At 41.8% G+C, this 15723-nt stretch overlaps 1 protein-coding gene across 2 annotated transcripts; it reads left to right on the top strand.

Annotated features, from left to right (window-relative positions):
• The first annotated feature begins 398 nt into the window (after positions 1 to 398).
• Positions 399 to 13917, top strand: LOC125014708 (DNA-binding protein RFX7). 2 transcript variants are annotated; one of them, XM_047596003.1, is made up of 10 exons: positions 399 to 843; positions 2754 to 2787; positions 4632 to 4717; positions 5154 to 5192; positions 5283 to 5405; positions 5523 to 5639; positions 6066 to 6150; positions 6263 to 6470; positions 7257 to 7552; positions 7641 to 13917. In XM_047596003.1, exons 1-10 carry the CDS (start codon positions 716 to 718, stop codon positions 11019 to 11021), a joined length of 4497 nt encoding a protein of 1498 aa, XP_047451959.1. In that variant the 5' UTR covers positions 399 to 715; the 3' UTR covers positions 11022 to 13917. The 2 variants fall into 2 exon arrangements, with proteins under 2 accessions (XP_047451959.1, XP_047451960.1); XM_047596004.1 differs by lacking the exon at positions 5154 to 5192 and having other exon boundaries at positions 400 to 843.
• The last annotated feature ends 1806 nt before the right edge of the window (positions 13918 to 15723 follow it).

Genomic DNA, 15723 nt, shown 5'->3' with positions numbered 1-15723 from the left:
GATGAGTATTTGTCATATGCAGTTATACAGTTATAGTACAATGCACGGTGAAATGTATTTTTGTACCTGCAGCCAGTAGTAAAAACAATAATAATTACACACATTACATTACAATGCACATTACATGTATAAGAGAGAAAAATAATAATAAAATAAAATGTAAGCTGTAAGCTTGAACTGTAAACTTAAAAGTTGGTAGCTCCTATATACACATGCATTTACAATGTTTTAAAGCAGCTGTGTGACTAAAGTTCTCTCCCTTGCTTCAGAAGCTGACCGGTATAAAATGCAATATCAACTCTCTTTTTAATGTTGTGTGGGTCTGTAAGCGCTGTGTTGAGATAGTGATCGCCCTGTAAATTACAGGGCTTTTTTATTTGGACTGTAACTCGGCTGCGCGCTTCCGGCCTGGTGCGTGCTCCCTGCGTGTGACTTGACGCAAGCAGCTCGTCTGTGGCTGCTGCTGGCTGCTGCAGGCGTGCTTATTTGCGGCAGCGGAGATACCTCTGCGAAATGCCTTTTGCCCGGCAGTTTTTTGGGGGTTTTGTTTTGTGTTTCGCGAGGGTCCCACCACAGTGTTCGTAGCCATGCTCTGCGCTGGATTCAGCGGGCTGTCCTAGCTGACTGAGCCGCTCCAGCAGCGGTGGGTCCGGTGCGGTGCACAGCCGGGGATGAGGCCTACTTGTTAAAGCTCCCCCACCACCCCTCCATCGCGATGGCTGATGATCAACAACAACCTGGTCAGAAGCCTGCCTCGGGATTAGGCTCTCTTCCAGCGCTGGTGCCAGGACTCCAGGGGCCCGAGGCTAACGCGTTACAGTTCAAAATAAAGAATTCAATTTGGTAAGGATGGAAACGATCCCCGGGGCAGCCACACTGTCCTTTTCGCTAGCCGTAGCCTCGTAATTAGCGTATCTAACTCTGGAGTGGCAGGGAGGCAGTGTGCTGCACAAAGCCGCTGAAAATAACACGAGTGCCCAAATTGTAGCCGCAGATATTTGGCCGAAACGCGGCAGCAGCGAGGGGGAAAGGGGCCGCAGTCTGGTTCCTGTGTGTGCATTAATAACACGGTAGCGTCGGCTTACTTCCAGCAGCAGCAGCAGCTATGATGATTAGCATCGAGCCACAGGAGGCCATGTTATAATAGATGACACCAAATCCAGCGGTGGTGCTGATGCTCGGGATGACAGGTGTCAAAGCAAACAGCTCCACAGATCCAGCCTCACACTGATTTAATGCTGCTAATGAGAGGGCTGCATCTGAAATATTCATAACAACAGAAGCTCCCTCCTCTGGGAACTGTGTGCTTTTTACATTTATGTGTTGCATCTACAGCTATTCTCACAGACCGAGCCCCCCCCCCCCCCCCCCCCCCATCGGCGTGCAGTAAATTGCGATTAAAATCAATTTAATATGTGTTTTATTATTATTATTATTATTATTGTTATTATGATTATTATGGTGTGATGGCATTATAAAGAATCCACTTGCACAGATGGCTGTACAATGCATAAAGAGAAAACCTGCTTTTCACTTGGGCGTTTTTGCTAATTTATTTAATAAGATGAAACGTCTCATTTACATAAATATTCATCCTTTGATTCACTTTGATTCTTTGATTATCTTTGATACAATTCCAGGTTTGAAATCTCACCTTAACGAAGTGATGCTATACATTTACCGCACACTATGTTATTTGTATGTCAGAATTTTGAGTCTCATTACATCCCAGGATGCAGGTGTATATATCTTAATAATAATAATAATGTCACAGCAGGAAATACACATATTCCAGCTAATGCAGTTACAGGCTGGATTCCATTTAGTTGCATTGGTTTCAGGTGTTGTGTTTATTGTCACTCACATGTTTTTTTATTGAACAGAGTTGTGATTAATTTTAGTAGTAACATCCGTGGATCTCTTGTTATTATTTATAACTCAAGATATCGGCTGCAGAAAAAACTTAAATACAAAACCAAAAGAAGTAGTGTCTGTGGCCTGTGCATCATTTTCTATCAACGGTTTCAATGCAAGAATCACAACAACACAACATCTGTGACTGACTGAAATGAGTCATTGGGAGGTTCACAGGAAGTAGTGAATGAACACCTATAGAAAATATAACTGGTTGGAAAAAAAACAGGAAGTCCAGGGATCTCTGTACACTATAAAGTAGAGCAGGGAGGTGGCAGCATCATGCTGCAGATCAGCCTGATTAGAGCTTAGGGAGGGGGTGAAGATTTCATTTCTGAATGAAATTTAATTAGTATGAAAGTGGTGAATAAGGATAAACTGTAAAGGCTTCTATAAAGCATGTTTTACCTTGTTGTACTGGTGTAAATTGTCAATCTGTTCTAAATTACATCTGTAATAAGAAATCTGAATCACTTCCAAAGCCAATAACTATCACCATATTCCAGTAAATAAAGATAATACAAGAAGCCTTAATTTTGAACACATTTTCGTACACTTTATTACATATCTACTATAATGTACCACAACAGAATGTCTATACCATAGATAATCCTAATTTATGAGATATTAAAATTTAAATTCACCTCATTAGCTGTTCGTACTTGGATTCAAACTTAGTTTGTGGTCATACAAAACCAAGCCTACATAGATGAGAGATAAAAAAAATGTATAGTTTTGTTGAAATGTTAAAAACAACAAAAACTGAATGCATCAATGATATTTTAATGCAACTTGTATTTATTTGCATTTCTGGCCTTTTTCTGTCTTTCTCATTTTAGCAAATCTGTACAATCAAAAGTGGACAGCATATTGGTGAGTATACGTGAATACTTTCATAAATAATAATTTTTTAAAACCCACAATTTTAAATGTTGTGGGTCATAAATGTCATAAGATAATGATGATTATTTCTGCAATATGCAAAGGATGTGATGCCCAAGCAGAAATATAATCTATTTCTCTCTGTAAGGTGTGTGTGATTCCATTTAGGTTATTGAGTAAATTCAGGTGCCATTGCATTTATGTTAGATATATTAATGCACTACTGACCTTTATTTCTGTACAAGCTGTCTGTTAATGCATATTTGGCCCAGACAAATCTGCCTCTCATGATGTATTCAGCAGCAAAGCAACGTCGGTGACATCAAAGGGACAGTGAAGCTTGGTCTATTTTTTGTCATCAGTTAAACTGAGTCTATTTTAATTTCAGCTAGTCTGTGGAGTGTCTCGATACAGTTTGGCAGCTTTAGTTTGTTTCTTTGTCCAACATTGGGCATCTCTGAGGTTTACACATTCACATTGCTGCAGACAGTGCATCAAACCAGGCCAGGATGTTGTTCACATCAGACAATCAAGAGGTCTCACATCTGGAATTTGTCTAAATACGTATTGTTGGTTAGTTTGCAGGAGCACCTTTCTGTTAAGTAATGTATGGTAGGGGTGGGAAAAAATATCAGTATAGCAGTATATTGCGTTACTTTATGTTCCGATACAATATCGATTTTGAAAGAAAAAGGAAAACTCATGTGTTGAGCTGATTGTGAACAACTTCTGCACCTCCACCACCAATTTTTCTATACAAGTGCAATAAATTGAAAATGGATAATATGGATTAATATTGACAAGCAGTGAATTATCACTGTCATCTGGTGCACGTATATACAACTTGTATTTTAAGCTGCATTTAAAATTTCTCAATATTGTAAAACATCGCAGTATCATATGGCAATAATGTATCGTGTCGTGACTCAAGTATCGTGATGCGTATCGTATCGTAGTCCTTGCCAATAGCCAACCCATAATGTACGGTTAAAATGCAGATAAAGGGAACAAATATTAAGAATGTCGAGATTAATAATATGTAGATGGACCGTACTGGTGCTGTCAGATAGGTGGATTCTATTTAAAAGAAAATGACACAATTGCCTCAAATGCAAAAACAAAAATAGGTCAATTTCTAATGTTATCAAAATTAATGGTGCAACTGACACAGCAGGAGATGAAAACATTGTATTTCCAAAAATCTCTTCACAGCACATTTTAGTATTTTGACACTATACAACTCTGAAGTGTAAAACATTACACAAGTAAAACATGAAATTGTGATCATTCAGTATCACCTGGGAAGGAAAAACACATTGATATCATTGGTGAAATTCGTAGTTATCACTTTGTGGATAAGACAAGTAAACAAAACATCAAGAAAACATTTAAGGAGATGGTTTAAAGGAAGAAGTTCCAATCACGATGCAGGATGTAGGCAGGTAATTCACTAGGTGTTCGTAGCAGTGTAGTGTAGTAAATCGCTGACAGCACTAACCTCGTTCATTTAGGTAGTGGTTCCCATAGCAACAAAGAGGCAAATAGAAAAGGAAGAGGTGAGATGAATCCATTCTTAGAAACCAACAGCTAAGGTGGAATTGCTTAAAATAGCTGCTAAACTCTTAATTTATTTGCCTTCATCCCCAGATCTATTTCACCTCTGCCATTTTAATTATATCGTACCAGCTCCTGTCTTCATTTTAAGAACATGCCTTCATGCCTTATAGTTTGAGGGAAAAATGTGGAGACTTACAGATGTCGGGCCTCATTTAAACTTCCTTCAATTTGAAAACTATTTTCACTGTTCTTCCTTTGTGATGTTTGTATTTTTGCAGCAAGATGTTGAGAAGTTTACAGACATCGAAAAACTCTACCTCTACCTTAAGTTGCCTTCTGGTCCCAGCAGTGGCAATGATAAAAGGTATGTCACAGACACACTTCACTCATATTTCCACTTTGCTCTTGGGCCTGTTTTCTTTTTTTTTTTTTTTTTTGTCTCGCGCACACATACACGCACACACCTGCTTTGTTGTGGCTCTCATTACATTATTGGCTCTGTCTCATTGCTTGTCAAAAATTCAAGTCGCTCTCCACAGGCTGCTACACAGGCACAGGTTAAGCCCAAAGCCCCTGAAGAGAATTTAGCTTGTGACATTTTTAAGGGGGTTGTTGAGTTTTTTTTTTTTTTTTTTTTGTCAGTACACATTCATGAGTTTTTTTTTTTTCAGCTGTATGACTGATTATCATTATGAAGCAAACCACTGAAATATGTAGACTTTTGCTATACCTAGCTGTCTGTGTTTCATTTGTTTCCCCATATCTATTCATCACCCCAACCCCCAAATTCTGCCCATTTGGACTGAGAATGAGAGGGGGTCGTCCACTCCTGGATTATGGTATTAAAGTTTCTGTATTAACAAGAAATGATGCACAACAGTCGAGGGCACTGCCTCAACAGTTTTATTCTCCTTATGCACCAATTTCAGTGATCAGAGTTCCATGTCGTCAAGCCGTACTCAACAGATGTATGCTTTCAACTGGATACGCAATCACCTAGAAGAGCACCCAGAGACTTCCCTCCCAAAGCAAGAGGTGTATGATGAATACAAGTGAGTGTGGGGTTTAGTGTAAGAGATCGAAGCTGTGTGATCTACTAATATGAATATACATATATATATAGTGTGTGTATTACCTTGCAGTCTTATGTGGAGTCTCTTCTCTTGCAGGAGCTATTGTGACAATCTCGGCTACAATCCACTGAGTGCAGCAGACTTTGGAAAGATCATGAAGAATGTCTTTCCTAACATGAAGGCACGCCGGCTGGGAATGAGGGGCAAATCCAAATATCCTTAAATTGTGATTAATATGATGTTTGTCATTGAGTATCTGTATCTGCTGTCAACATTTTTATTACTATTCACAATACATTCAGTCACTCTCGCCACATTTTGAAAATCGGTTTGCTGTAGATGACTATTAACAGTTTTTCATGCTTTGTCCTTGTGATTAATTGGTTACGTTGCTCACACTGAAGGCAGTGATACGCACAAGAGATCATTGATGTCAGTTACAGACCTGTGAGAAATCCATCATCCCTAAAACGATACGCACATATATATACATATATACATGAGAGTGATTCTGTTAGATTTCTCTCTTGATGCAAAGACTAGTAGCTTAAGTAGCTTAAGTAAACACAAGGTCAGCGTTTCGTAAGGATTTCTGTATAAAGAATTGTTCATACTTTAGAAACCTTAACTCCTTTGCACATACTGTTATAGTGGGTTGAGGAAGAAAGCTTTCGTTCACATGCCTTCCTTACCCAACCTGGATCTGCAGAAATCTGGTGATGGGGTAAGATGCGCTGCAAAAAAAAAAAAAATTATATCTTTAGTAAGACATATGTTACACTTTTAAACTAATTTTATGCTCCTCCACCTGTTGCTGCTCTGTTCTCTGTGACTAGTGTGAGCTGATGGAGTCGTCGGGCCAGTCTCCGAGCGCTGAGGATGAAATGAGGTCTGCAGCCTGTGGACTGGTGTGTGAGTGGGCTCAAAAGGTCCTGAGTCGTCAGTTTGACAATGTGGAGGACCTGGCTCGCTTCCTGCTTAACAGCCACTACATTGGTACTAAATCCATGGCTGCACTCACTGTTATGACCGGGACTCCCACAGGTAAAGATCTCCTTTGATCAACTGGATGGTCATTATTATAGAGTTGTCTTTTAATAGACATATTATATTACTGATATATGAGTTTGAAGGGATTGGTTTACTGCCTGTCAAATTTAAGGTCTGTTTAAGTTTGTTTTCCTATTGTGACACTATTTAATTAAACGTAAAGTGCAACTATTAACACAAGAAAATATAATCCCGTGTTGAGAGGCAAGTTGCAACTTTCATGTTACAATTCTCTAGAAATGGGCCCCAAAACAGATGGTAACTACTAATCTTTTTGTTAACCATGTCCCATCGTTATGATGCCCTTAGACAGGGATGTCAAAAATGTTAGTTTGGGTCTCACATTCAGCCCAGTTTGATCTCAAGTGGGCCAGAGCAGTAAGATTACAGAATAATAACCTGTAAGTAATAACAAAAAAAAAAAAATCTTAAGAAAAATAAGTGCTATTTGGGTACATTGCTGTCTGCTCTGTAGTCCTGGGTCTCAGTGTTGTGCTCTCTCCACTACTCTGACTAAAATTACGGGTAGAAGTTATTTTCATTGAAAAAATGCCTTATCTTCTACGTAATTCATGTTGTGGGCCAGATTAGACCCTCTGGTGGGCCACTTTTGGCCCGCGGGCCGTATGTTTGATACTTGTGCCCTTGGAACTGGGAAATGTCAGTGAGAATAAATATTGAGTCCTAGCAGGTGGTTAAAGATGTTATTTGACAGGCATAACCAATCAAACACGGCATATCTAATAATCGTAATCCGTTGAATTTTTTATGTCTTGACAGGAATGAAGACGCCAACTCCAGCCTCTGCATTTGTGCCCACAGCGGAAGCAAACTCATTCCAGCCCCAGGTGAAAACCCTGCCCTCTCCCTCTGTTGATGCAAAGCAGCAACTGCAACGCAAGATCCAGAAGAAGCAGCAGGAACAGAAGCTCCACTCACCTCTGCCCAGTGAGGCCCAGGTCAAGAGAACAGAGGCCAGTACCCCTGGCCCCACCATCCCCGGTGGCAGTCCTGCTCTGCTCTCCCCCCAGCCCACTATCGGCATCGTAGTAGCAGCTGTCCAAAGCCCAGTCACGGTACATGGCTGAATCTTTCCCACTAAATATATTCAGAAATATTACTGTTATTGGCTCTGGCTAAATTATGTTCTCATTGTTCTTCCAGGTACAGAGAAACAGGCAGTTGATGACCTCACCCAGTCCTGTAGGGACGACGGAAGGAAAAATGCTGCCTGTGAACTTCCAAGTGGTCACTCAGTCTCTTAAACAGTCCCCCAAAACTCCCCAGAATATCTCAGCTAGTCCTGTAGGTGACCGTCTGGCACGACACGGTACGCGGTATGCCCAGATCCTGCCCAAACCCTCTGCCACCAGTGCGATCACACTGCGCTCTCCCCCAACCCTGCTCATTACCAACAGCCCCATAAAAACTGTGATGCCCACTTCCCACGTTAGTTCGGTGAATGTGGTGAAGATGACGGCCATCGCTCTGGCTCCCAGCAGCAGTAGTAACAGCAGTACAACTGCAAGTACCATAGTTCACTCAGACGATTCCCTGCACTCTCATGGTGGGACTGTAGTGGCCTCTCAGTCTCATGCAGTCAGACCCAGTGCCCCTGTCTTCACCCAAACCCTCTCTGCTGACACCAAAGTGGTGTCTGACGTCGGCAGTGACAGTCACCACACATCTGCCACAGAGAAAACTGCTGGTGGAGCCAAAGAGGAGAGAATAGCTAAGTTCAGGGCTGCCAGTGAGCCAAGCTTCTTGGTTAAGTGTTCTCCAGGACAAGACAAAGGGACACGGATGAAAAGCGACCCCACATCCCCTCCCACCTCTATAGCTGTAGCTGGGACTCAGGACAGCAATAACAGTAACTGCCATGACAGTACGTTGTACTTGACTGTTGATAATCAAAACTCCAATGGCAGTGCGTCATCTAATGGCTCCTCTGCTGTTACCCCAACATCGAAGGATCCCTGCCAAGATGCCAAGAGTCCCAGGAAGCGCACAGGTGGGGAGACCCACGTGATTCCTGTGAAGAGGGTGTTTATTTCCCAGCAGCCACTGGCTATAGTTGACAATCCCAAACCTGGGGTCAGTGCTGCAGTGAAGAGGATCCCTAGACCAGGAACCCCTGCCAGACCAGAGAGTGCTCCCTGCAAAGTGACTGTAAAACATACTTCTATAGGGCCCACCCAGATCCTTGCACTGTCCGACTCGCCCATCACGCACACTGAGGGCACCCAGACTGTTGTCAAACCCCAGGACATGGGGGTGAAGCATGAAGACCATACCCTCAGCCCTAGTACCAGCACTGGAGCTGCTGGAAATAGCACATCTGACCAGGTGTTGCTGCAGCAGATCACTGGGGACCCTCGTGCCATACCAGCCAACTCAGGACCACACGAAGCCTCTGTGATGGGTGACTTGAAGAGCACAATGTGGGAGGAGGGACAGCTTGATGAGCTTCGTAAGCAGGCATTTGCCCAGCAGATACCAACAGAACACAAACAAGCCCCCACTGACCAACTTACCATAATAGCTCAACCCCCTGAGTCCTCAGGCCAGCTCAGCCTCGCGCAGGAGATGGTTGACTTTGCAGGTTCTCAGCCCAACATGGACTATTTTCCGTTCAATGATGATGACATGACCCAGGACAGCATCGTTGAGGAGCTTGTCCAGATGGAAGAGCAGATGAAGCTAAAGGGTCTGTTTGCTAACTGTGTTGATGTGTCCCTACAAGGTCAGTCAGCCAGCAGTCAAGGCTCTATGCTCAATGCTCACCAGGCAAGTACCACCTTTTATCACTCTGCCCACAGTAGTACCACTCCAGTCCAAACTCCCACTCCAACACCGACACCAACTCCGACACCCACCCCCACTTCTGAAATGACACTTGCACACAGCCTGACCAGAGAGAGCCCCTGCTCCCGCATGGCCCCCATCACCCCTGTGGATGGAGCCATGGGTCGCCACACTCCCATCAGCACACCATTGTCCAACTGCAGCAGCAGCGTTCCTCCAAGCCCTGTGGAGTGCAGGAACCCTTTTGCTTTTACTCCCATTAACTCGAGCATCACAGGTTATCATGACGCCAGTATTGTGTCCAGCAGCCCTGTCAAGCCCATGCAAAGGCCCATGGCAACACATCCTGACAAGGCCAAACTGGAGTGGATCAACAATCGCTACAACAGCAACTCTGCAGGTCCTTTGTCCAACCATAGCATTGGCATTCTGCCCAGCTACCAAGACCTGGTAGATGATCAGTTTCGTAAGCCACATGCATTTGCAATTCCTGGACAAGCATTTCAGTCTCAGACAAGACAAGATGCTGCTCACTTCGGCCGTTTGACTCCCATTTCCCCAGTGCAGCAGCAACAGCAGCAGCAACAACAGCAGCAGCAGCAGCAGCAGCAGCAGCAAATGGTAACAGGCGTAACCACTCCTACTAAACAGGAGAGTTTTGCTGTACCTGCACCATTAGACAACAAAGCCTCAACCTCATCTGCGTCCAGTACTTTCCGTTGCCGCAGTGTTAGTCCTGCAGTGCGCCAGAGGAACTTCAGTGGCAACACTGGCCCTCAAACCACCACCACGAGTACCACCACCACGACTCGAGCCGTGGTCTCACCCTTTAACTCCCCTATCACCTCTGAGGTGCTCAACATCCTATCCAACACCCAGACAGTCAGCACTGTCCACAGCATGGTCCAGCGTAGCCAGTCTGTACCTCTCAACATCATGATGCAGAGTGAGATGCTGCCTGTGCAAGGTCAGAATAACACCGCCAAAATCACAAATGTTCTTCTCAGCAAGATGGAAGCTGATGGGGATGACTCTGTCCGTGGTTTGGGCATAAACAATCTCCCCTCTAACTACACGGCCCGTATGAACCTCACTCAGATCCTGGAGACCACTCCCGGCTTTGCTGGAGGAACTGCTCACCAAACTCAGCTGCCCGTCAGCTCCAGTCCTGCTGCTTTTGAGCTCCAGCAGCATGGCTACCTCACCACTGGCAGTGGAGAACAGGTGACTTTCTCTACTACGGACAGCCAAGCACAAGCGGGACCTGGTGAGCAAGACCAGACGCAGCAGCAGCAGCAGCAGCAGCTCCAGGAGAATCCTGTGCAGACACAACCACAGCTCCTCCTCCAGAGCACACAGCAGCAGCAGCAGGAGGTGGAGGATGAACAACAACAGCTGGATTTCAACAACACTGTCAAGGACTTGTTGGGGGACGATGGCCTCAACCCCAGTTCCCAGCTGGTGGGTCAGGTAGCTTCAGAGCTCAACGCCGTCGCGTCTGACTTCTCAAACGACATCAGACTGACCTCAGATCTGTCCAGTAGCATCACTGACCTTAACACGTTGGACACCAACTTGCTGTTTGATCCCAATCAACAGCAGGAACAATATGAAGACTCAACACTGGAAGAACTGAAGAACGACCCCCTTTTTCAGCAGATATGCAGTGATACTGTGAACTCTGGTTTTGACTGGCTAGAAAGCAAAGACCAGCCGACTACAGTAGAGATGCTGGGCTGATATTATCTTTTATTCTGTATGATTTCTGTTCTCTGTTGTTTGGTTTGGTGAATATGTAGTATACCTGTTTCTAAACTATAGTTTGTTGGGATTTGTCTGGACTTTGCCATTTGTTCTGTTAAAAGTGCCAGGCGTACCAGAAAATCTCTCCTACTGATGTTTAATTACTTCCCTCCCCTTTTCATTTGTCATTTGCCGGAGTTTCAGTATTAAACCACTTTTCTCCCTCATCTGAAATCAGAAATGTAAGCATTTCAAGTAAAAAAGTGTGAGCACTCGGCAGCATGCACTCAACAAGGAGCAGTTTCAAATGCTACCAACATAAAGCAAGGGTAATCTTCAATAATGCAATATACTATGTACTTAATGAACAACTGAGGAAAGTGGCATGGGTAGGAAATTTGGCACAAAAGACTTCACCAAAAACGTATGTTGTTGTATACTATTTTCAGTGTGTGCAGTTCAAGTTCAACCAAATGGAGACAATATTGGTATTGTAGTATATGCACATAATAGTTGTAGTACATTTGCCTGCCATATCTGAATATTAAAAAGGGTGGCATCTTACGCTGCCAGGTGCTGAATTTATGACATAATCTTTATACTTTATCATATACCAAGTCAGTGGAAAACTGATTCACATCTGAGCATTGTCCAAGAGTGAATTTTTCTTAAAAGCCTATACTTCTTGTACTGTTTAATATCTTCTAAAGGGAGTAGATGAATCAGTAGGGAGAAGATGGGGATTCAGGCCAATTTGTGGACTATACATTGAAAGGAATCAACAACTGGCTGCCTTATTCCCGAAGTCCAAGGCCTTTTGCCATCTTCAGAGAGACTGTATATAGTATAATGTTTTAAGATATCTCCGAAACCATACAAAGCTTCATCATATCAAGGCAGCTGTTACTCTGATAATTTCAGTACTATTTCTTATTCTGTTCTTGTTTCGCAGTGTTACAATATATATTGTATAGGCTAATGACTACACTGTGTGTGCCCTTATTAATGGATTTAGAGGAATTTGATATGCTGTCATATTGTGAAAACCATGACAGGCACACTTTCAGTCAGTCAATTTTTTTATTTTATTTTGTTTTTTTTAATTTTTTTTTTGTTTTATTTTATTTTGGCATGCTATACTCCCAGCTTGGATGTCAATGGTATGGAGAAGGCTTAGTTACAAGGAAGGCTAAAGGCTGACTTGTGTGTTTTGATGTCATCTTGAGATTAAGAGGAAATTAGGTTATTATGTTTGTGGAGACCCGGCCTTATTTCCATACCAAAGATGATCTGTTTAAAAATCACAAGAGATTATGACACATAGAAACACTCCTAGCAAACATTAACATCAACGGGAAGCGGGCAGCCTCAGAGATATAAAAGAGTTCTATCGCGTTGGAGGAAAAGGATTAAGTTGCATAAATCTTATGTACAGTATGTAAATTTGTGAAATGGTCACTGTCCTATGTTTTATAGGTAACCATGGACCTGAAAGCATGTTGAAACCATCACTGCTAGCCAGGTAGGCTATGTGATACAGTAGGATGCTTGCTTGAGTTTTTGGCTATTTGTCAATGTTGTACAAGTCATGTTTAAGCTCCATCTGTAAATAGGATAGATACATAGAGATTTGGTGTATCAAGACACTATATTATGGCCATTATCCTAGCTAAGTATGTGCCATTTAAAAGAAAAAAAAAGCTAAACAGATTTATAGTCGGCAAGATACTGTATGTTGTGTGTTACATTTCTGGCTCAATGTGTCGTAAAAGTAATGCTGTCTGGTCTCGCTTGCTGATTTTTTTATTTTTTTTTTGTTTGTTTGTTTCTATTTCAAAGATAATAGGTCTCTGCAGTTGCAGAAGTGATGTGTGCTTTGAGCAGGATCAATAGCATGGTATATTGAGAAAAAAAAAAGTTGTGATACTGTTAGCTGGTTGCAAACATCTCTGTGACAGACATTGTGCTCAAGATCTTTCGGCAGACACTGGAAAAAAACAACAACTCATGTTTCAACAAACTTTGGAGGTTCACGTTATTGCACTAAATTTTTATGACACATGGCTTTGCCACGTCTTTATGGACAAATGTAATGATGGATACCCGCAAAAAAAAAAGACAAAAAATATTTTTTATGGCAAGATGAGTAAGGAAATTAAGTGAATTGTCAGAAAATGACTAATTGTCTTGTAGCAAAATGTGCATTAATCTCAGTGAGATACACATTTCTTACTCATTCTCATACATGAGAATATAAAGCATTGAGGGGGGAAAAAAGTTCAACCTTTTAAAACCTACATGCTCATTATGTTGATAAATGATTGTACGCACGCATGTGTGATGACTTCTGTTGTACTTTGTGTTCTTGGTAACCACTGTCTTCTGTGATTTGGGCAGGTTCTGTTAACCAGACTGGCAGTGCTAGTTTCACGAGTTACATTACTTTCATTGTGTGCTGTTTACTAAGTTAATGTTCTTCTATATGTTATGTTGATGACTGTTTTCTGATGATTTCACATATTCTTAATTTGCAAAATGCATTTGTGAAGAAAGTTAACATTTTCCTTCTTTTTCTTTAACAATATGGCACTGATATTTGAATTTGAATGAAGGAAATGCACCTCTTTATGAATACAGAAGCTCCATCAAGCAGTGACTGATTCTGTCCCTTTGACTGACCCAGACCCAACTCTGTTTGACTATCTTGTCCATTTCTACCGGTAGGGAAAAAAAAAAAAAAAAAAAACCTCCTCTGTGGTGTTGTCTGGTGTTCTGCTTAATGTACAGTAGCTTGTTAATATTGCAAACGCGTTGTTTCTTTTTTCAATGGAAAGTACTCACTGGTGAGATTTTTAAAGTGGTTTTAAAAGCCAATAAACTTTTTTAAAGAATGTTCCTGCGTGTTTAAGTGGTCGTGATTTTGTATTTTATTGCAGTAAATAAAAAGGGCTTCACAGCTTGAGGAAAACGAACATGTAGTCATTGTAGCTTTAATGTTACACAAGGTATTAATAATGAAAATTAAGAAATTTCTTTACGAGGTGTCGTTTTTAAAATAATTATTGTAGAGCATATTATTTCACCCGGTAATTACAATATTTTAAGAAAGAAATCTAGGTTCTGTCTTCAGTATAAGGAAACTTTATTTGTCTCGGCACTATTTATTGATTTATCCCAAATGTTGTAATGTTATTGTTTGTTTGCATTTGGCCAAACGGCACACTTTTAATATTTTAGCAGTCAAGTTTATGCAAAGTCAAAATCTGTCCATCACCCTTCTGAGGCACGAGGTTAGAGGTCATCAGCTCTTCACGTGACCTCGGGGGTCAGTGGGGGGTGGCCTCTCCCGGTGACGAGCTCCAGCCAATCAGAGCCCGGATCACTAGTCCCTCGCTCTGCTTTCCCATGGCCTCGCAATATTCATAACATGTTAATGACCTTAACCCTATTGATCGTGGCCAAAACAGCCTGACCTTCGGCCATGTGGTGTCCAGTGGCTACCTCCACCTCCACCTCCACAACACAACATCTGACAACGTGAGTCGACAGATTTCAGGGAACGCATTTCATTTTCATACATGTCAATACCTACATAAATCTGAAATCGTAGGCAAAATGAGAGGACAACACAGATGGACTGACTTTTGTACAGATCACAGGAACAAATAAAATTACCTGCTATGGGCTTTGAGTATGTTAAAAAAAAAAAAAAAGCATTTTTGTTTCATTGCATTGAACTGACGTAAACCAACAACTTTTGCCTGCACACAGTAACATCCCTTATTAGTAAACTGGTTAATAACATCATAATGAATGAATGAAGGATATCCATCATTGTTATAATGAATTAATGAATAAAGGCCCTAATAGAGAAAACTGCATTGAAAGATAAGTGTAGAAGTTTATTTTTTACGCCTAAAATCTTTAGTGAAATAATCTCAAAATCTAATCTACCGAGTTAACACATTACCAGATGCTATTACCCTGACAACTGGTTTTGAGCCTTGAGTTATAACTATAAGGCTTTAGATGATTAAATCAATAGTTAGCTTTAATCAATACATAATTACGCTGTGCTCTCCTCATTTGATTGGATATTGAAGTGTGGAGATGTGTGTTTGAGGCCCTAAACCCTTAGAATCATTCCACAACCTATAGGTTATAGTTGAGAATTAAAGTCTACGCTTTGTGAAACTCGACAAAATTCGGCCTGAATGTGGCGACTTTATTTACCTGTACCGATGGATTGGTGCGGATTGGTGCTTCGCTGATACAACGTGGCTGATCTCACCACCGGAGCCCATTGTGCTGCTATTGAATGAGGGCTGGGAGACGAGAGGGTCATTGTCAAAAGGCACGGTCGCTGGATCAATACCTGAATTCATTAAGCAGCTGACTTGAAGCCATCAATATCTCCTCATAATTACCAGGTTCTGTGGTAGGAACAGATGCTGTTCACTGTGACCCTATTGCCACTTGGTTACTGATAATTCACAACGTTCATGTTATTTTGTTGTCCAAAGCATCTGATATATGAAATAGACATCTCACTAAGTGTGGTTGATCAGTTTGAGGGGTATATGACATCACATCAGTGAGCCTGATCGGAGTTTGATGTATGAAATTAAATTTAACTTATGTGATATGATAATAATCTAAAAGAAAGTCAAGATAGAGGGACACATACATACATGTCTCC

The sequence above is a fragment of the Mugil cephalus genome, chromosome 10, assembly GCF_022458985.1.
Source record: "Mugil cephalus isolate CIBA_MC_2020 chromosome 10, CIBA_Mcephalus_1.1, whole genome shotgun sequence".
NCBI classification, from domain to species: Eukaryota; Metazoa; Chordata; class Actinopteri; order Mugiliformes; family Mugilidae; genus Mugil; species Mugil cephalus.
Note: the sequence above shows the minus strand (reverse complement) of the source record. Positions and strands in the feature narration are given on the sequence as shown.

Bases quoted from the DNA above. Each gene is read 5' to 3' on its own strand.
- LOC125014708 (XM_047596003.1), top strand. From the start codon at position 716: ATGGCTGATGATCAACAACAACCTGGTCAGAAGCCTGCCTCGGGATTA. The intron at 4,718-5,153 runs GTATGTCACAGA...TCTGCCCATTTG, and splicing joins AGCAGTGGCAATGATAAAAG to GACTGAGAATGAGAGGGGGT. The intron at 7,553-7,640 runs GTACATGGCTGA...TTGTTCTTCCAG, and splicing joins CTGTCCAAAGCCCAGTCACG to GTACAGAGAAACAGGCAGTT.